The 21,665-nt window shown below is 43.8% G+C and overlaps 1 protein-coding gene across 1 annotated transcript in view; it reads right to left on the bottom strand.

Moving 5' to 3' along the window:
• The window catches only part of LOC124719631, a 171,479-nt gene that overhangs the window by 52,334 nt on the left and 97,480 nt on the right, over positions 1-21,665 (bottom strand). Inside the window, exon 8 of the mRNA XM_047244847.1 lies at positions 15,708-15,945. Coding sequence (XP_047100803.1) covers positions 15,708-15,945 — 238 coding nt within the window. The remainder of the gene's footprint in view (positions 1-15,707; positions 15,946-21,665) is intronic.

Raw genomic sequence — 21,665 nt, 5'->3', positions numbered from 1 at the left:
ATATTGCAAATAAATTGAGGTAACAAAAAAGAAAGTAACAACGTAAAAAAACATACATGCATGAAACAAATTATCACAGTTCGCGTGTGCAAGTGAAAGAACTATGCATGTCCTTTAAAGTCCACTACAATATCACTCGTAGTAAACTCATAATTTACATCTACATGGACAGTTTGCAAATCACACTTACGTGCTTGGCAAAGCGTTCATCGAACCATTTTTCACAATAATCCTCTATTATTCCAGTCTGAAACAGAATGCGGAAGAAACGAACAGATGTATCTTTCCGAGCGAGACCTGATTTCCTTATTTCATGATGATGATCGTTTCTCCCTGTGGATGTCGGCGAAAAAAAAATGCTTTCGCATTCGGAGGAGAAAGTTAGTAATCGAAATTTCGTGGTAAGGTTCTGCCGCAACGAAACATGCCTTTGTTTTAGATATGGCCGCCCCAAATTCTGTATCATGTCAGTGACATTGCCTCCACTATTTCTCGACAATACAAAATGTGCTGCTGTACCCTGAACATTCTCGATGAAGTCCGTTAATTCTACCTGGTAATGATCCCACACTGCACAGCAGTATTCTAGAAGAGGACGGACAACCATAGTGTAGGCAGTCTCTCTAGTAGATCTGTTGCATCTTCAGGCAATAAAACGCAGTCTTTGGTTCTCCTTCCCCACAATATTTCCTATGCGTTCTTTCCAATTTATGTTGTTCGTAACGGTGATTCCTAGGTATTTAGTTCAATTTCCGGCCTATAGATTTGACTGATTTATCGTCTAACCGAAGTCTAACCGATTGCGTTTAGCACTCATGTGGATGACCTCACACTTTTCATTATTTAGGATCAATTGCCAATTAATACGAACTGTGAACTCTGTGACAGGAAATCACGAATCAAGTCACCGGCCAGCCTGTGACGATATTCCATAACCACGCAATTTGACTTCAAGCCGCTTGTGACATACAGTGTCAGATGTCTTCTGGAACTCTAGAAAGACGAAATCAATCGGAAATCCCTTGTCAATACCACTCAATACTTCGTGTGAATAAAAGCTAGTTGTGTTGACTGTGTGTTAATAGACCGTTCTCTTCGAGATAATTCATAATGTTCGAACACAATATATGTTCCAAAATCCTGCTGCAAATAGACGTTGGTAATATGGCCCTGTAAACTGATGGATTACTCCTACTGCGTTTCTTAAGTCTTGGTGTGACCTGTGCAAGTTTCCAGTCTTTGGGTTACGAATCTTTCGTCAGGGAGTTTCAACTCTCAGTTTCGCCACGACAATCCTGTGTTCACTAATCTCAGTATATGTTTTGGTGCTCGTTATGCGAAAGTGGGTGTTTCTGGCAGGGACAATTTAAAATCAAACACAACAATGGCAAAATGACATAATTAGGAACATATGGGAAACGTATACATACAGACTCCAGACAGAACAACACAAAGAATTCTAAAAAGTTTTAAAAGCAGTAATAACAGGGTACAAGCAGTTGTACTTGAAAGATTCAAAAGGCAAAATGACTACCAACAACAAAAACAACTCTGTATTACTAGCAAAATGCTTCAACAACCTTCTAAACTGCGAGGAACCAACACAAAGACAATCTTTCAGACAGCCTCAAAAGGAAATCCCACCTTGAGAGCCATACAACTGCATTAGACTCAACAATACAGTGGCCAGCCGAGAAACAACAGGGCGCCAGAAGAAGACGGGATATTGGCTGAGAGGTGAAAACTAGGAGGTAGCGGGCAGCTGAAACCTTTTACGAGGTTACGAGACACTGCTGGGAGAAAGGACGAGTACCGGACGACTGGAAGCAAGCCACAATCCATCCGCCACGTAAGAAGGGAGACAGGACAGGCACACACATATGTTGTTCAAATGTGTGTGAAATCTTATGGGACTTAACTGCTAAGGTCATCAGACCCTAAGTTTACATACTACTTAACCTAAATTATCCTATGGACAAACACACACACCCGTGCCCGAGGGAGGACTCGAACCTCCGCCGCGACCAGCCGCACAGTCCATGACTGTAACGCCTGAGACCGCTCGGCTAATCCCGCGCGGCACCCACATCTACCGAGCTCCCTAATGAGTAAGACAGAAGACCAAGCAGAACGCACAACTGGCGAGTACCAAGCGGGGTTGAGGAAAAATAGTTTTTCCCCAGTGCAAATTCTTAACTTGAAAACACAGAACAATGAAGAACCTCAATACAGTCGTTACATTCACTGATTTCAAAAAATCTTACAGTTCTGTAAATAGACAGAGTATCCTTAACACTGGAAGAAGCAGGTGCTGACAAAATCAGCAGACAGTCAGTCAAACAGACACTTACAGACACAACTTCATAAGTTAAATTTCTAAGGAAATTTCTGAAGCCTTCAGAATTAGCAGAGGAGTTCGGCAGGGCGACGGCGTCTCACAGATCCTCTTCAGTATGATCTCAGACAATGTCACGAAAGAGAGGAATAAAGAACTACAAGAGAAAAACATCGACCGAATCCATCTAGTAGAAAGGGCAAGATCTGACGTGGAATATCTTGTTTTTTTCTGGCTGTATTGCTATGATTTCTAAGGATAAAACAGATGCAAAGATAATGATAGGAACACTGTACAAAATTGCATCTCCAACCTGACTACAAATACCGAAAACGAAAACAGAATGCATTGAACATAAACACAATAGAGAAAAATATATACAAACACAAGATGGAAACGTCCAAAGAGTTGATAAGTTTAAGTATCGAAGAGAATGGATACAATCAAATGGATTAGATAACACTACAAGCAAAGAAAGATCGAGGAAAATTGAATTAGCAAACAAACTCACCCAAAACCGATATAATAAAAAATCAGTATCATTCCAGGCAAAAATTTAACACCACGCAACAGTAACTACACCGGATGCACCATGCAGATCTAAATGCCTAACACCGAGTACAAGAGGTGAAGGAGAAGAACTGGAAATGCAGAAAGACTTCAGGGCCACAAAAGAACTAAACTAATAAATAGCCTGACGAAGAGGATAAATGAAGAGCTGTAGAGAAATATAGGAAAAATCGCAGACTCAATAAGAAAGAGGAGATGAAAGTTTTACGGTCATTGTACGAATGACTACTGGCTATTGGATAAAAATTTTAATCTCGTATTTCCAAATTAAAAAACATCACGAGGTGGCTGGAACAGCCAAGAAAGGATATGACAAAACCGGACGTCACAGAAGACACCAGACAAGACAGGGAAAATTTCAGGCTACAGGTCAGTAGTGCAAAATTTCTTGTCCGACAATAAAACTCACAACCTAGGAGGCTGATGTCAAATGAACAGAGCCAGGCCGCCAGCCAGTGCATAAAGAGATTCTGGGAAGAAGACAAACGACGTACCATTGTCTTAGGTTCTAAGCTATCTATAGTTGATCAAATTCAATTATAAAAAGAGGTCATAAGCAGGAAATAAGGAGAAATAAACACAGAATTCCAAAAAGAAACACTGCAGAGGTAAGGAAAATTCATAAAAAGTGACGAATGTTCTAACCGGTCACGAGAATTGAGCTACATATTTCAGTTCAACATATCGAGTCCAAGTTTCATTATTTTCAGCGTTTTTGCAATTGGTTAGTGCTGTTATGTATCACTGTATTTCTGTTGCTACTGTCGCATTCTGTAGTACTCCGACAAATAAGAAATTCCGGAATCCATAACTAAACCTGATTTAGACGACTCAAGTACAAAGACAAGAACCAAAAAAAAATTCTTAAAATGTAATAACAGTAGATACTTAATGAAATGCCAGCAAAAATAACGCACCGTGCAGTAGAGACCTACAATTTACCTGTATAGGCCTATCTGTGCTCTTAGTCTCCTGCCTAACCTCATCCTTATAAATCGTGCAGTTTGCGGAAAAATACAGCCAAATATTCGTTGGAATCAAGATTATAAATATGCGAGCTAACCGTTCCATTCACACCAATTATGCTGTTCTTTCGATTCCTGCCCGACCTCACATTCGGAAATCATATCTTATTGGGAAAGAAGTAGCTAAATATTTTATGAGAACGAAGATTACAAATACGATTGCTGCTTGATTCACTGGCATCAGTTTAAGCTGCGCGCTTAGGTTGCGGTGCTGCCTAACCATACTCTCGGAAATCGCGACATATTTACAATAAACGGCACAGTTTACTTCAGGCACTGAGACAACCACAGATAACATTTAATGACGGGACACTTTCATCTTTCGCATCGTAGACCGCTGATGTCATGACGTCGCTAGTCAAAGTTGACGGGTGGAATAGTACTTAGTGCCCGAAATAAAAAGGCTGGTGGAAAATCTTGTAAAAATTAATTATGCCTTACGATAGGTCCATGGAGAACGCGTGTTTCAAGAAACCATGGCGGTGTGCTAACGTTGTCGAACATTATCCAAAAGATCGAATGAAGAAAGCACTTGGCATGGTAGCTTTGTAGGAATATTTATAATCTGCAGACGCCCGATCTTTCTGTAATTAAAAAGATGCGTAAAATTAATCTTTCTCCTACAGAGACTGCCTTAGATAGATTCGTATGAATAATCCGCTCGACTGATTTGTAAAATTATATTATTCTGTGTCTGTGTCTAAGATCTCCATATTTATTAAACATGCAGGAGTCGAGAATTAATGTTACGCATGCGCAGGAAGGTGCAGTCATTTCGGTGGCCGTGCTTTGGCAGACATCAGACGCTGGTCGGTGACTCGGCACAGACCGCTGCCGCTGCTCCGTGCTGTTGCCGCATTCCTCTGTTTCTCGAGAGACTGCTGGCAACGGGGACAGCAACAGCCGCCTTGCTCGCCTTTCGACTCGACTCAAACCGTTGCCGGGATACGGCGTGGGCCGATGAGGAGAGCCATGTATTGTTGACAACTGCGTCACGTCTTCATTTGTCTCGTTTACTGTAATGGGGTACAGTTGACTGAAGAATCATTTTTGAAAGGGCCTTAGTCCAAATTTTCACAAAATGAGTTAAGCACGGTCACAGATCCTATACACACAGATAGATATTTTTGTAAGAAAATGGCTTTATTGCCGATACCTGAAATGTGTTACTGCGACTCAGTTACAATGGCATCATTTATGAAAGGGCTTTACTCCTGGAACAGTGCCCTTTCAATGGTGATTGTATTACCATGCCATCTATCAAATACTTAAAGCACTTTATCTTACCTTTCTCTTTCTGTAGTTGAACCGTTGCTATTTCTGAAGAAGTGTTGTGAAACGTAAAAGGACTCCAAGTATTGTGTTGGAACGTAGTGGGAGTACCAAGAAAAGAAATAAAGAAAGAAACAAAAACGTATTGTTGGAAAACATGAGCAGAGCGCTATAAGAACAGCCGCAGTAATTTGTCATGAGTACACTAACCCTTTCAGCCATGTTCCTTTATACATTTTGAACACAGTAGTTACAATCAGATGTGGCTTATAAACACACAGACTCAAATCCGATTCCAAAGTTCAGGAATTTTTGAAGGCTGTCGCCCTGTTTCCTGTATCTTTTTGTTTTTCGTGTTCTGTGCTGTACTCTACGATAATTCATCATTACTTGGGTACGAATTAGGGTTGCATAGTCTTCTCAGACATAGATAGCGGTTGCACAGAATGTATTGCTGTAGTAGAGCAATGCAGGGCCGATGGGAGTCGACTACTGAAGTCGCATACGTGACGGCGCAGCAATAAATGCGCCGTGAGTGGCAGCGTTAGGCAAAGTGAGACGAGTACAGCGCGTGTCACGTGACCCGACACTACACAGCGCGACACGCACGTGCAGCACGGGCCGCGCGGCTGCAGCGCACACTGCGACGCGCACGCGCCGGCTGGCGACGCTCTGCGCTGACAGAACCGAGGCGCGCGCAGCCTGTTATCTTCCTCAAACGATTCTACACAAACTGTTCACCGAAAATATTTGATTTTTGCCTTACTTGTATCGTTATATGTCAGCTTCGTGGCGAAGTGCCCATCACCACGCTAATGACCATTCTTATTGTGATGTACACAATTTTAGAAAGACACTACGCAAAATCAAAAAGTTTGCAACGAAAATTAGGGGTCGCTCTGATTTTGCGTTTGGTACGTATTACACCATATGTTGCTGCTTATGAAATTTAGCTAACATGTTGAATTTTTGTTTACACTTGGGAGGAGATCTCTATCTGCCTCCGATCTCGAGAAAATGGATCCCATGTAGCGCGCTCACTTCTGATCTCACGCCCGCGAGAATGAAATACTCGCAACATCTCCTAAACCGCTCGAGACATCGATACGAATGTTTGGCGAATGGTAGCACACAAGGAGGAGAGTGTTTTGCCAACTCTTAAAGACACGGAACTTTCTTATCTACGGCGATATATCAGTACTTATGCTTCCCTTTCTATTTATTTCACTTCAGTGACTGTAATTTTTTAAGAGTTATCGTCACCTAGCGAAACAAGAGCTTCCTAGTATGAAAATAAAGATGAAATTTCTTCTTTTATGTTACTGCAAACCGACACTATGAGGTTTTTCGTAAGCCATTGTTGCTCTGTGATCGCCAATTACTTGTTTAATGAGGCACTCCGTTTCGGAATTCTGTCGCAATAGCTGCTGTGAGATGAGTTTGGCAAATTACACTGTGACAAAGAACGTACAATTAAACCAGTCACCAAGAGAAATGTGGCCGTTACTCACAAACGGTGATGCTTCTTCGACTGAGAAAAGGTTAACAATTAACACAAAAATGGATTGCCAATTCTGTTGGAATTTTGGTAGAATCCCTGTAACCTATCGTATTTTTAACACTGAGTGACTGGAATGGAAACTTACCAAAGGATTTTATTCCTTCTCCTGATCTGAGCAGCATTAAAAAAATGACGAGCGTTCCTTCAGGCGGAATGATAGGCACATGCCAGATACTGTTTACTCACCTACGGCTTGCCAAACTGACAATATGTGATTGCGAATATAATAGTTGTTATTGAGAAAAATAGTTGATCTGTCGCACAACACAATGGTCAGTGTATTGTCAGCAGCGCAGGATAATGCGCGTGACAGGAATGCACAAGCTAGCCATGTGTGCCGTGTGACTTGGAGTTCGATAAACATTGTCATGAAAGTAGATCTGCCTTTGTAAGTAGTACATTTCAACAAATTAAATATATCTAATCATAACATTCCTACTTTCGTGCCGGCCGCGGTGGTGCAGCGGTTCTAGGCGCGCAGTCCGGAACCGCACGACTGCTACGGTCGCCGGTTCGAATCCTGCCTCGGGCATGGATGTGTGTGATGTCCTTAGGTTAGTTAGGTTTAAGTAGTTCTAAGTTCTAGGGGACTGATGACCTCGCATGTTAAGTCCCATAGTGCTCAAAGCCATTTGAACCAGCCAACCTACTTTCGTAATAATACCGACCATTTCCTTCTTTTGTGTAGTCCGTTGTATAATTAGTTTATTAATACTGATAATGCGCATACAACAATTGAAATGCTTTTTCTCATCACGGCGAACCAATTAAAACATTGTTATTTGCGACTGCTTTTCGACTGTTTCTAGTTTGCAGTGGAAATATGTTGTTCACATGCATGTAGTACAGTGTGTCGTATTACATTATTACATCCATATCAGAGTAATCACAGTAAACTTCTATGCTTCAGATCTTGGACGCTTTTTACCACAACCACAAAGGGATCACACCTGTGGAGATTATCCCTTTCTAAATTTTTGTAACAGATCGCACAGATACGCTAGCCTACTAGGCAGCGAGAAGATAACCTTGTTCTACTTTCCTGCCTTGCTTCTTAATCACATGATTTTATAATATTCCTTGCTTCCTTATTCACTACACTCTGTCTCTTCTTGCAATCTGAAATCATCCCGGAAGCATATGATACAATTCCAGCGGCCAATGGCTCATTAGTTACTGAAGTATGCATTTTTCTTTACAGAAGAAAAACAAAACAAAACAGAACTATACAGATATAAATAACAGAAAAGTATAATGTACTAACGAAGGAAGCTGGGTCGTTTAAATGGCGAAAAACGAAAGACTACCCAACGGCAATAAAATTTAGTACACAGTAAGGCAAAAATTTATCATATGGGCAGTGCTACCACTGCTCATATGAGCCGCTCCGATGTGAGCACGTGGCCGGGCTACTTTTCCGCTCCCCTCCTCAAATTTCCCACGCTGCTAGCGAGGCACGCGCGAGAAACTGTGCCGCAACCACAACGCCGCGCGACCTGGCGCAGGCGCGCGTCGCGTCCCAGTCGCGTCCCAGTCGCGTCGCGTCGCAGTTTCCGCGGTCCCACTTGAACCTGTGGAGTTACGAAAACACGCGCTGCGCTGCGTCGCGCCACACGCGCTATACGCGTCTCAATTTGCGCCAAGCCTAAACTAAATCAGGATGACCACTTCTCATACAAAATCTGTAATACTGTTTAGCGATTCGAGTTCCAGTTCTACTCAACAGTTTAAAATTTACCCGTGATCAAAGACATCAGCACCGAGCTGTCAATTAACGTCCCGTTCTCCCAGCAATTTCGCAGTTATGTCACAGGACTTTACATCTGCGCACTGTCACTCTACCGTGTGCTAACACTGTATACTAATCCGGAAACAACCTGTTACAATTGGTGCGCTAGGTGATTTAATACAACATGGCACGTTTGACGTCATATTTCTGCAGCAAGTCTCAACGACAGGAATGAGAACATTGCCTGACTTGGAAGCTATGATTAATATCGAACCAATAATCAACTGAGCAACGGGTATTCCTTTTCCTGTTAAAAATTTCCAACTCTAGCCCAGCGGAGACGCAGTTGCATGTTCTGTCGGTGAGGCATTCATTATAAATATTGACGCGCCATCGGGGCTAACTTTACACGTGCACGATCGGATGTTTTTAGTCATCATATCTCAACTCTCCTCCCAAATTCAAATAGTAGCATAATATGTGGTAGGGATTTTAATTGTGTGCTGGATCTGCAGACGAAATTATAACACTTAATAAATGTGCAGAACTACAGCAACTAATTAACTGACGTGTGGCGCATTCTCCGTTAAGATCAAAATGATTTTGCACATTTTTTAAAGTGTGGTGAGCAGAGTAGACCGAAAGTACGTTTCACGAAGTCTAACCGGTGATCTAATTCAAATTGAAATTTTTCCTGTTGAGTTTACGGATGATTGTGGCTTCGAAATGCGTCTAAAGCTAAGATTACCTTCACAAACGGACCTCCTTCTCTTTAGAAATTCAATACCAGCTATCTTCCTCTTCGGGACCTCTGTTCCGAAATCACTGATACCATGAAAATTTGTCGACACAAGCGGCAAAATTTAAACCCAGTCACAGTGCAGAGGCGAGTTACGCCAGGCCTGCTGTACGAAAGGCCCTCCTCGGCTGCTGTTGTGACGCAGCCCAACTTCACAGACACTGCTTCAGGTGTCACTACGCCTTCTGCTACTCATGATAGCGACCCACACTGTCAACTTAAACAGATCAAGGCAGAATTAATGTACTTCAAAACACAACACATTAGAGGGTGAGTTGCTGGGCAAGGCCTGCAGGGAAATTTCCAGATGAAAATATCGCACTGAAGCACTTTCAAAACGAAACACGCAAAATGCACAACAGCTTGCTTCCGTGTGTTGAGCTCGAGAATGGCGACCGTTTCACAACGGAGACCGCCGTAACTGAACACGCCCACTCTTCTTTCCGCCCGCAGCCCGACTGACCCTTCTGCATTGTCTTCCCCGTCACTGCAGCTTCAAACCTCACTCAGCTCGAAACACATCGAATGGCCGCAGATCCCAGTTGACAGTGATGACTTCAGACAATTTTTAAAACAATATCCAAAAATTAATCAGCAGGTCTATTCACATACAGTCAACATGGATTTAGACTACATCGTTCTTGTGAAACACAACTACCCCTTTAGTCACAAAAAGTGTTGAGTGCTATTGTCACGTGATTTCAAATTGATTCCGTATTTCTGGATTTACAGAAGTCTTTTGACGCTTTACCTCACGAGCGACTTGAAATCAATTTGCGTAATTATGGAATATCGTCTCAGATATGCGACTGTATTTTCTTATTTCCTGTCAGATATGTCACAGTTCGTACTAACTGACGGAAAGTCATCGAGTAAAACAGCTTATTTCTGTTGATCCGCAAAGTAGTGTCACAGACCCCCTGTTGTTGCTTATCTATACCAACGATTTAGAAGGCAAGTGGAGCAGCTGTCTTGGGTTGTTTGCAGGTGATGCTGTCGTTTATTGTCTAGTAAACACATCAGAAGATCAAAACGATTTAGAGAAGACATGTGCATGGTGCGAAAATTGGCGATGGACGCTAAATAATGAAAAGTGTGGTGTCATCCACATGAGTGGTACAAGGATTCCGCTACACTTCGATACACGATAAATCAAACAAAGCTGAAAGCCGTAAACTGAACTAAATACCAAGGAATTACAATTACGAACAACTTAAATTGGAAAGAACACAGAGAAAATGTTGTGAGGAAAGCCAACAAAGACTGCAATTTATTGGCGGAAAACTTGGAAGACACAGCGCGTGTACGAAAGAGATTGCCTACACTGAGAGGTGGCATGAGCCCCCTCTCATATTTCTATCTTACGATTTTCCTCTCTAATTGCATGCGGTGCAAAGTTGCTATTCCTTCACACGCGGACTTCCCACGCAGCGTCTCTCGTCACCCAGGTGGTCCGGTGACAGGCGGGCTCTTCTGATTATGAAAGGGTGTGGGGGAGTCGAGTGAATGCTTTGCAGACGCCGACATGGTCAAAAGACACGCCCGCAGGGGCCTGAAGTAGCGGCTGGGCTAGAGGTTCCGTTACTTCGCAGAAAGCGAAAACACTTTCTGGCGGGCTACCAGCGAGGCGTGGGAATGACTTGTGTTCCCAGGCAGTCTTGGCGGGCAAATTCCCGCGCTTTCTGCCGTATAGTAACTGTGATTGGCTTGCTCAGGGCATAGCTCCGTGACGTAGCAAAATCAGCGCAGTAATTGGCGCCAAGAATCTCCATTGGTGGAATGGTAGTGCTCCGGCAATAGAGTGGAATTTTCCGCCGGTTTTCGAGTTGCTGATTGGAACGTTTAACCACGGCCACTGTCGTGGGGGCGGGAATGTTCTGTGTTCGGCCTGTACGGGTGCTCTAGTAGTCGGCTCTCGCCTTTCGGTCGGAGTAGGTTACAAGACTGAGCTCTCGCTGCTCTGGTCAGCCTGCTTTCTGTTGGCTGTCTAATATACTTTTATTTAATTGTAACTGTTTTACGAAGTTGCTGAAGTTTCGACTTCAACGTGACTTTCCGAGTACAGTTGGCAATTGAGCGTTCTGTGTACAAGAGGCCTATGTTGTCTGTCTTGAGCAGTTTTGGCTAATGTTGACTGTATCGGAGTTACTGTGTGACTTCGCTTGTTAAAATCAATCACTGTACCATCAGTGATTGTGTGGCGAGCCTTCTTCGTCTCCCTCAGAGGCGCATTTGTATTGCTGGGAAGTCTTTAGTCTGGAACAACCATGCCAGGATAATTCGTTTCGGGTTATACTCGCGACATTATCATCACCATAACAGGACGTCGAAGCAACCAGCCATCGTCTCCGGTACGCCAGATCGTGTTCTGGTAGTTAAGAAGACAGTTTGGTAACGTATGTCTGCAGCACCGGCAGACAGGGATTTTCCTAGGTGATAATCAGAGCCCAGCAGAGCGCGCCTGTTCGTCTTTTTCTAACTTTGTTCTGTCTTGGGTAGCAGCAATTAATGTTGGGTTGGCTGTGTGTTTTCTCTTAAGATTTGAGTGGCAAGGAATTGGCTCCACATACCACTTCGTCATAAATGTCACAGTCTAGTTTAGGGACAACTTCACCTTCACAGCATTTATTTGAGTATCCAATTTGAACCAATTTGATGTATTGTAAATGTTTCATGTGTTTTGTCTATTATTTTGAGTTTAGTCATAATAAATCATATATTGATATTTTGGACATAACTTTCATTCTGTTAATCGGTAGAGCAACCCTTTCATTTCTCACTACATTACTGAAACTTTCCTTTATTTAATTAATGTCTATCAAATTAAATTATTGCAGGTGCCAAACTCTTTTCTACTCCACTTGCAGGGTCTATTACAGTCAGTTCGCGTTTCAAAATGGTTCAAATGGCTCTGAGCACTACGGGACTTAACAGCTATGGTCATCAGTCCCCTAGAACTTAGAACTACTTAAACCTAACTAACCTAAGGACATCACACAACACCCAGTCATCACGAGCCAGAGAAAATCCCTGACCCCGCCGGGAATCGAACCCGGGAACCCGGGCGAGAGAAGCGAGAACGCTACCGCACGACCACGAGCTGCGGACAGTTCGCGTTTCTTTTTAATCCATGTGCAACAGCAAAAGTCGTAGTTAGAATAGGGGGGGGGGGGCTTAGAGCATCATTTATATATGAAGATTCTCGAAGAATTTTGTGTTAAATACACTGCTAGCCCCGGCACCTCGCAACACTACGCTTGGCGGCCCTGTTTGGTGTGGCATCCATACCAGATAGGATTGAAGGAGTACATCGAAAAAGCTCAAAGAAGGGCATCCCGTTTTGTCTTATCGACAAATAGAGGAGACAGTGTCACTGACATGGTACAGGGTTCGTGGTGGACATCACTGAAGCAAAGGGGCTTCTCATTGCGGCGGGATCTTTTCACGAAATTTCAGTAGGAAACTTTCTCCTCCGATTGCGGAAATACTTCGTTCTCCTACAGAGGGAGAAATGATAACCGTAATAAAATATGGGACGTCAGGATTCGCACGGAAAGATATAGGTGTTTGTTTTCTCCGCTCTGTTTTGGAGATGGCTTAACAGAGAACTATTGTGAAGGTGGTTCGATGAACCCTCTGCCAAGCACTGAAGTGTGATTTGCAGAGTATCCATGTAGATGTGGATGTAGACGTGTGCCCAAATCAACTTTACCAAACGCATTGGGACTTTATTCGAACCTGTTTTACAGGGAATGTGAATGAAGTTATTGCTGCCACCGAAATTCAGAATTACTTGGAGGAAACGATTATTGTGCTACCAAAGCGAACATGTAGTCATAGGGAGGGACATCTTCGCCCAATAACTCTCCTAAATGCCGATTAAAAACTCGTTGTAAAAATCCTAGTATCGAAATTAAAACCTGCCATATGCTAAATCTATCAGCCATCAGCGTCAATGCGGACCTGCACGGGGGAGCACGTGACCCAGCCGCGGTTCTTCCGCTCCAGTGCCCACACGTTTACTGATAGTGTCAGATGCAAACAGCTACGTCAACTCGTGCACAGACTTGGATTTGGCGATCGATTTACTGAGCAATGCAAGTACTACAAAAATACATATCAAGTGTTGAAAAACAGGTGCTGTGGCAACTCGTAGGCCTGTCAGGCAAGGCTGTCTGCTTTCAGTGCTCGTGTATGTCTCAGCCTCGTTCGTCTTCTTCATATTGGTTGAAAAAACAATAAATGGCATTTCAGTAGAAACAAGGAAAGTGACATGCAGAGCATACGCTGATGATGTGGAGCTCTTTTTGAAAGACGTATCTGACTTTCATCCAGTACAAAGTTTACTCTCTATTTCGATAGGCAACAGGCACAACGATAAACTGGAGCAACAGGTTTCCACTGCCCACTGTGTCCTGTACTCTGTTCCGCTAGTCGTCTTTGAGTTGCGCCGCCAACACATTCAAAGTGCTGCGTGTGCAGATGTCGTATACGACAACATTAAACTGGCTTTAAATACTGATTACTGTCAGCGCTGTAACGAACAGACACGCAAAAGGCAAGCCGAACCTAATTCAGAAATCAGAGCTACCCAGCGTCTTTGTGTTGTCAAGGGCCTGGTGTGTCGCCCACGTGTTGAATGTGTCGAAACAAATGGACAGGGCGATTAACCAGTCTGTAATCTGAGTTCTGTGGTGGCTGAATTTCGATTCTGTTCGTGGGGTTCCTTCATTCGACTCAAACCCCAAGAGCTGTGTAAGAGCCACATCAGTTTCTTACGACGCCATAAAATGCACAAATAGACCACCATTTTTAGTATTAGAATACTACCATGTAGTGATGTACGTATATTAAACAAAAGCTTACTTGCTAATGTTTCTTAGGATACTAAACACGATATTCTTCAGACTGACTTTTCGAATTAAGTAAATACATGTGAATCTATAGCACAATCTATTAAAATAGGGCCGGCCGGTGTGGCCGTGCGGTTAAAGGCGCTTCAGTCTGGAACCGCGTGACCGCTCCGGTCGCAGGTTCGAATCCTGCCTCGGGCATGGATGTGTGTGATGTCCTTAGTTAGTTAGGTTTAATTAGTTCTAAGTTCTAGGCGACTGATGACCTCAGAAGTTAAGTCGCATAGTGCTCAGAGCCATTTTTTTTTTATTAAAATAGGGCAGTCAAAATTATTTTAGAATAAATGAAGTAATCAACTCAGAAAACAGGCGTTACAGTCTGGAACCGCGCGACCACTACGGTCGCAGGTTCGAGTCCTGCCTCGGGCATCGATGTGTGTGATGTCCTTAGGTTAGTTAGGTTTAAGTAGTTCTAAGTTCTAGGGGACTGATGACCTTAGGAGCTAAGTTCCATAGTGCTCAGAGCCATTTGAACCAATTTTTTTTTTTTTTTTTTTTTTTTTTTTTTTTTTTTTTTTTTTTTTTTTTTTGACTGGTGTTACACAACCTATAGTGGCTAGTAGCTTCCTCATGGAGTTTGTAAAACGTTCACTAAAAGTTTGTGCAAGAGTTGTGCCATAGGTCTTCATGGCTGACACAATCGTAAGCCTTAAGGAAGAACTGGTGACGTCACCCGTGTTCCTTACTGCGTGAGCTGCCACACCCCTGTACACACAAACGACTTGGGAAATGTTGTTTTGTGCATCTCCACAATTCCGGTAAAAACTAATGCATTTATCATTTTTAGTTCTGACACGAAGCGTTTCATAATGAGTTTGTAGTGTTCGTCATGATAGAGGTCAGGAGCGGAGGGCGTTGTAAAATGAAAAGTAATGAAGTGGAATGGACCCAGTTTATTCCTGTAACGATGGTACAGTGGTGCCTACGTAGGGCCGAGCAGCCCCAAGAGGGGTTGCCGTCTGCTCATCAGAGAGGCAGAGGCCGGAGGAGCGACCACTCGGGGCCGAGGTCTGAAGCCGAGAGAGCGCGGAGCTGTTTCCGAGCCGCCCTCGCCGCTCCCGGCCGCGTCCCCACGTGATCACACGATTAGCCTCTGATTGGAGGATTGATTCCGCCAACGCGCCTTGCTAGTAGCGTACCCCCGTCAGCGCAACCGACCCGTGGGACTCGAGTCTGACCGAGGAGCACGTGGCAGGAATGTGCCGACCGTGGTCTTCCGGCCAGCACCTTCCACCACAGTATGCCGGACATTATGCATGGAAAATTTATTTAATAAAATTTTGTCGGCAATGATCCCTCTTGGGGGGTCTCCTCCCTGCACATCCTTTCCCCTTCCGAAGAAGGCTCTCTGGATGAAAATGGAGCTTATTCTAATTGATTATTCCATTTAAAAATATATGTGATCATTATGAAGGGTCCCAGAAATTAACATCCATAACATAGTGATATCAATATGTGCAAAAGTTACAGAGTGGCCTGAAGGAAGGCTCTTGAATAACAAACTTGTGAAGTTGGTGCGACGGCAGTGGGGCGGCGCCGTGCTGTGAGTGTGTGTCGGCGGTGTGAGTGGTGGTGGGTACCGAGGCGATGGTGATGGGCACCGGAGCACAGCACACTGAAACACTCCACCCTCGTGGGGGTGAGAGGATGCTCCCAGGCCTAACAGTCACAAGGGGGGTTTCCCCCGTAATGTTACTTTGAGTTCTTAAATCTAGGATTACAATGGTAATTGCCCAAGTGGCTGAATGAGAACATTACAAAATGACAAAAATTTAAAGAAAAAACAAAATGACTTACAGGAGCGTCAAGACTCGACAGTTAAATTGTAATTCCATAGACTTTACATAGAAATACAAATCCATTAGAAAATTAGCTCATTGACCTGACACCTAGACAACAACTTAATTCTAAGGGGGGGGGGGGGGGGGGTCATGCCTGATCGCATGCACCAAGGTTGGCAGGTAGTTTCAGGTGTGATATTCAGGTTGTGGGGGCGGTACTACTTCTCGGAAGGAAGTGAAACATTTGCAAAACCCTCTTTTACAGAGTATCCAGGATACTAATAATCACAATCATTACAGTGATGATTACCGAACCAGCGCTGGGTAATACAGCGGTGGTTAATCGCTTGGTTTGGTGCCAATCAGCAATATGTGAGGCCACTCGGTCAAGAGCAACTTGGTTGTGTTCCTGGGTAAGGAGATGATTGATCGATTGGAGTAGATCTGAATCATTGGTATTCGGTAAATTCTTCAGCTTCTCATGGTGATGGAGTTTAAAAGAGAGTTCAGGAAGGTATAAGGTAAATGTGGGAATGGTGATATGAAAGGTGGAGTGCAATTGAGCTGAAATCCTCATAGAAGCAGCGTATACGTCACATCTTGAACTATTATACACTAGGCCACTATTATTCAGTGTTACCCGGTGCGATTCAGTCTCTGACATTGAACGGTGGCGGTGACAGTCTGTGGAACAGCGAACAGAAAACTGTTGCCAACAGGCTGAATTATTGGTTGACGAAGTGAGACTAGAACACGAGGACATGGAGGTGTAGTAGTTTCAGCTAAAAACAGTGCCATCTCGCAGTCAGTAGTGCTAGTGTGTAAAATTAGCGTGGAGCATAAGTAATGTGTTGTGTGGGTGCAACTGAGTAGCTCAGCGCGAGAGAGAGTGGCGTGAGTTTGTCGATCCCGACTAACTATTAAAAATTCTTGAGTCTGCCAAACAACATGGTGGTGAAGGGTGGCCCAACAGACTGCAAAAGTGTATACTTGATGGCACTCGTATTCGCAATTTGCGCACGTGATTGGCAAACCTCATTCGCATCCGAATACCGTCAGAATTACGGGTAAGTCGGACCTCCAACGCAGCATGGTAAAAGGGGAGGTTGCTTTCCCGCACGGCATAAAGCATTTGTTTAGGGGCCAAAATTTGCGACGACACATTGTGTAGGATGTGCAAGAAGGGCTCTGAGGGTAACAGATGAGGACTGAGCTTTCCTTGCAGTCCGAGTTGAATGGCCGAGTGTAACATGTGCACGTGTAACTGTGCTGTGTGTATATTAAATAAAAGAATCTGCGTGGTCTTCATAATGTCCAATGTGATAGTTAGATTACGTAATCCCGAGCGAAGATGAGTCCACTCTTGGTTAAAGGATTGTTCAAGTGCACCATAGTGTCGTGTTAATCTGTCGGCTACAACTTGTATTTGTCTAGTTGTGGCTAGCAGGTTATTCTCAAGATGTGTCAGGCGCACCTGTTGATGTACCAACACTTCGTGATTAACTTGTGTTTCCGAAAGCGCTTGCTGTGTGTCCAAATCCCAGCGTTTTGCGTCTGTTTCGTCAGGAGTCCCAAAGACAGATTTTAATAATGTACCTCCAACGGGCAACCAGGCTCGTTTGAAACGAGGCAGTGGTACTGCATCCCTAATACTGTTCAATTGACTTCGAAGGGTTGAAATAATTCTAGTCACTTCCCACAACGATCGGAGAAACTCATCTTCCTTCGTCTGCGTCAAGAAGGTTTCATATTTTGACAATTGCTGAGCTGTATCATATAAAGCACGGTCTTCCTCTTCTAATAATGTTAAGTTAACATTAGCTGACACAATAGCATAATGTGGAGTATGCACCAGATTATGACGACGGCCAAAAAGCACGCCAGACGTGGAAGGGTAGACGTGAAATGGAGGCGCCTTAACGGCGACGACGACAACCATTGAGATTAACATTCTTCCCATTGCGGATGATAAATTGACAGCCATTTGAAGGGAGGTTGCTTTCAGCTTCCAATGTTGATAACGGTCGACTGCGAGAGAAAGTGTTAGTGACCCTACAAGTAAAAATTTCCTGGCTTACTTGATGAGTAATTCAGAGATGAGAGAGGGGGTACAACGTTGTAGCAATAGTTACCTGGCAAGTAGCGACGATGGACCAGTTCAGTCACGCTTACTGATGAAGAAGGCCACGAAGTAGAATCACGGCAGGCAGGCAACAGTTTGGCAGCCGTGGGGGTAGCAAGGCGGTAAGACAATGGTGTGATTCAACACTGAGTATCCGCTGATCAATCACGTGTCAGCAAAAAAGACGCTGAACGCGGAGGCAGTACTACGCAGTGCAGACTAAGCGTAACTCGCTGGAAAAAATTTCTCAACCTGCTATGGAACGGAGGCCAAGTGTCGTCAATTAATTTGAGATTTTGTACGAAGAAAGTTTTTTTTTTAATGAATAAAATGAGAAGGATTCCTGTGATCGCGGTGCAAACCTGCACAGCCTAGGCACCTCCCACGCATTGGCCACTACGCAGGGGCAGCCACCCCACTAAGGCTGGACACGGCGAGACAGGTGAAGTACTTCATAAATCTCAGAAATAATATTGAGTGGTTTTTCAGCTGTAGAAAACCCAAATGAGGGTAGGACACCTCAAGCTAACTCAATAATCATAGGATCTTTACTTACAAAAGTGGTCAATAGAGAGATGAACTGTACTGAAGTCGGAAATGAATGTTAGCGAGAGCGAGTCTGTTGCTCGTGAATACAGAGGCTGGTGTGTGAAGCCGTGGAGGCGGCGCAGCGCAGCTCTATCAGCGCTGAGCCGGCAGAGTGCTGAGCTCAGGTAACAGCGTCGGAGAGCGGTAGTGGCTCTGCGTCCGAGACCAAGGCATTGTAAGTGCAACTTGAAAGTAACAGTTTATTGCAAAGCAATAATAAACGAATAGCTGATGTCACAAAGACGTTTGATTCCATTTTAACAGAACAACTTAAGTGTTCAACAGGTAAATTGATTACGTCGTTGATTAAAAGAAACTGCTACTGAACATAACGTACATACGTACGTACTTCCCTTTCCCCTTCCGAAGAGCGGAGGGCATAACCGATAAGAGCCTTGTTGATGTACTTAGTATATGACAATAGAGGTCTGGTAACATCAACAAGTTACACCAAGGTAGTGTGGATATGAACAGTGTGAGGGTGTTGTTAGTTGTTTTTGGGCGTATGAAGTGTTGTGTAAATGTGTGACTAATGGTAGCTGATGGCGGATACGAATTGAAGGCCAATAGGTGCTATCAGAGATACTTCCAGTCGAGAAACAATGAAAATTAAAAGGGAATACCGAATATGACACAAAAATAACGTATAACCATAAAGTGCACTAACATTAATCATAACTATAAATTGATAACAATAAAACATGATATTGAAGTAATAATAATTGACAAGAAATAAAATAAAGGGAATATTTCCCGAACATAAACTCCCGAATCGGATACGAAATCCGTCAGGGGAAGTTGTTTTTTTTTAGTCGGTTGACGAAGTGCATAAGGGACTACGTCAGTAAAATCCGACAGTGTGTGTATATAACAACATTGTTCTTAAAAGTGCAGTTTGCACTGTCAGATGGTGAAAAGCAACGAATCCGTTCAGCAACGGAAAAGGCTGCCATTTCTGGAACGGTATCTGAATCTTTGGCAGAATCCGATGATTTTGCAATGGAATTGCTATGTAGAAGAAAGTGGCGTTGTATAAAATGTAATAAAAGAGCGTCTGGGGCTCAGTTCATTTGTGGTTGAGTGCCGAAGGCGTAGTGTGAGCGCAAATTGTCTCACGGTAATTGATGTATGAATTGTTTTGTGGTCAACCGAGGAGCCTACGATTCGGTGACGTGTGAGTACAAGTTCGCGGTGCGAATTAGCTACCCGCGAGTGACTCGACTATTAAGTTCAGCAGTGCATTAGTGCAATCTGCAGACTTGGATTGATGATTACATAATTTGCAGGCCAATGGAGCAACCTGCGGACAGTGCTAAGGCAACCTGTCTAATAATTGAGGGGTAGGCAGTGGATTGGAGCTATCTGCGATACCGTGGTTCAGAGGGCCTAAGGGCGTCCGTCTGACTTAATAAAGAATTGTTGTAGGCACGTGGGTTTCCTGCGATACATGGAACAAAGGTATCAGCGGCGTTATTAGCGACCTGCTGCACTAGGAAAATGTCGACTGTTCAAGCAATAAAAATAGCTCTGAAGCTAGAATAGCATACATGCATAAATAGCGTCACTTTTTGTGCGCGCAGTACATAACACTACATAAAATGAAACTCATTAACTATAAATCACTAGCGCTAGCATAATGACATAATTAAACACAATGATGTATAATAATAACGCTGCAAGTAGTCGGAACGCTCAACGTTAACATGTAACACTGGCCACCTGGGGCTGGCTACTAGGCTGCGTGTGTGTTTGCTTTAAAACTGACGATAAGAAATTCAACTGAAAGGACAACTAGGCACAGTTCCCGTAGCGCTTACATCACCGGCTAATCAGACGCAAAGGACGTGTCTCACAGTGGATCATCGGCCGATATTTTGGGGCAAGACTGCCACAAGGGAGAGCAATATCTCGGTGTAAAAGGGCGGTAAGATTAAAAGACCGGTACTGTCGGAAGAGGGTACCTAACATGTTGGAGGGGCCTCCCCATCGACAGAAGAAGGAAAACAGGATAGAACAATGACCACGGCGGCAGAGTAAAATAAATGGGGAGGGCAAAAATAACTGCGTAGCAACCAAGGAACAATCGCCCACCGATATACGGCAGCCCGGACGATTGGTCGTTTGTGCCTCGTCAGTAGCGTGAAAAACCCGTGGCATTGCATTGGTTTGCCCATATCTGGCCTTGTCCAAGGAAGATAACGTTAAATGTCCTCACAGTTCGATGTGTAAGAGGGTCAGTAGCGTGAAAAACCCGTGGCATTGCTTTGGTTTGCCCATATCTGGCCTTGTCCAAGGAAGATAACGTTAAATGTCCTCATAGTTCGATGTGTAAGAGGGTTAGGGCTGTAGTTTGTAGCTTATACAGTGAATCAAAGCAGTAGTGAAACTTCACGTATAGTATTGGCAGACTAAGGTATGCAGAATAATGTAAATCGTTAAGAACTTCGTGTGATTTATCCAGCTAATGTGAAACAAAACGAGGAAAAGAATTTAAGCAATGAATCACATCTACTTAATATTTATGTTAAGATTTATTGGGATGTTTGAATGAATTTTGTTTGCCGTGTCTTCCGGCGGCATGAAAGAAACCAGCTCAGAGCTGTTGGCGAGCGCGCAGCGCACGCGTAGCTGCGGAGCGGGCAGCGGCAGGTCGGCGGTCACGTGGGACGGCGTGCAGCCGCGGGAGGCCGGCCGCTGCTGCAGCGACAAATATCACGCGCTTAGCGTGCACCAGAAATAACGACCAATTAGAAATTGCTTATTATCTAGCATAAGAGTTTTTTAAAAAGGCTGTTAGTTATATAAAATGATGGTAAGTGCATTGTAGTCTGTCATACACGGGGGATAGGGCAGTAATTTGCGGTTTGTTTTTGTAACTACTCGGACGCGCCGCGTGTCGAGACGCTGGAGGCGGCAGCGCACGTGCTGATAAGATACGTCATCGCGCGGAGCGCTCTTACTGGCTGAGAA

Source organism: Schistocerca piceifrons, chromosome 11 (genome assembly GCF_021461385.2).
Source record: "Schistocerca piceifrons isolate TAMUIC-IGC-003096 chromosome 11, iqSchPice1.1, whole genome shotgun sequence".
Taxonomy (NCBI): Eukaryota; Metazoa; Arthropoda; class Insecta; order Orthoptera; family Acrididae; genus Schistocerca; species Schistocerca piceifrons.
The sequence above is the reverse complement of the archived record's forward strand: the minus strand, read 5'-3'. Positions and strand labels throughout refer to the sequence as shown.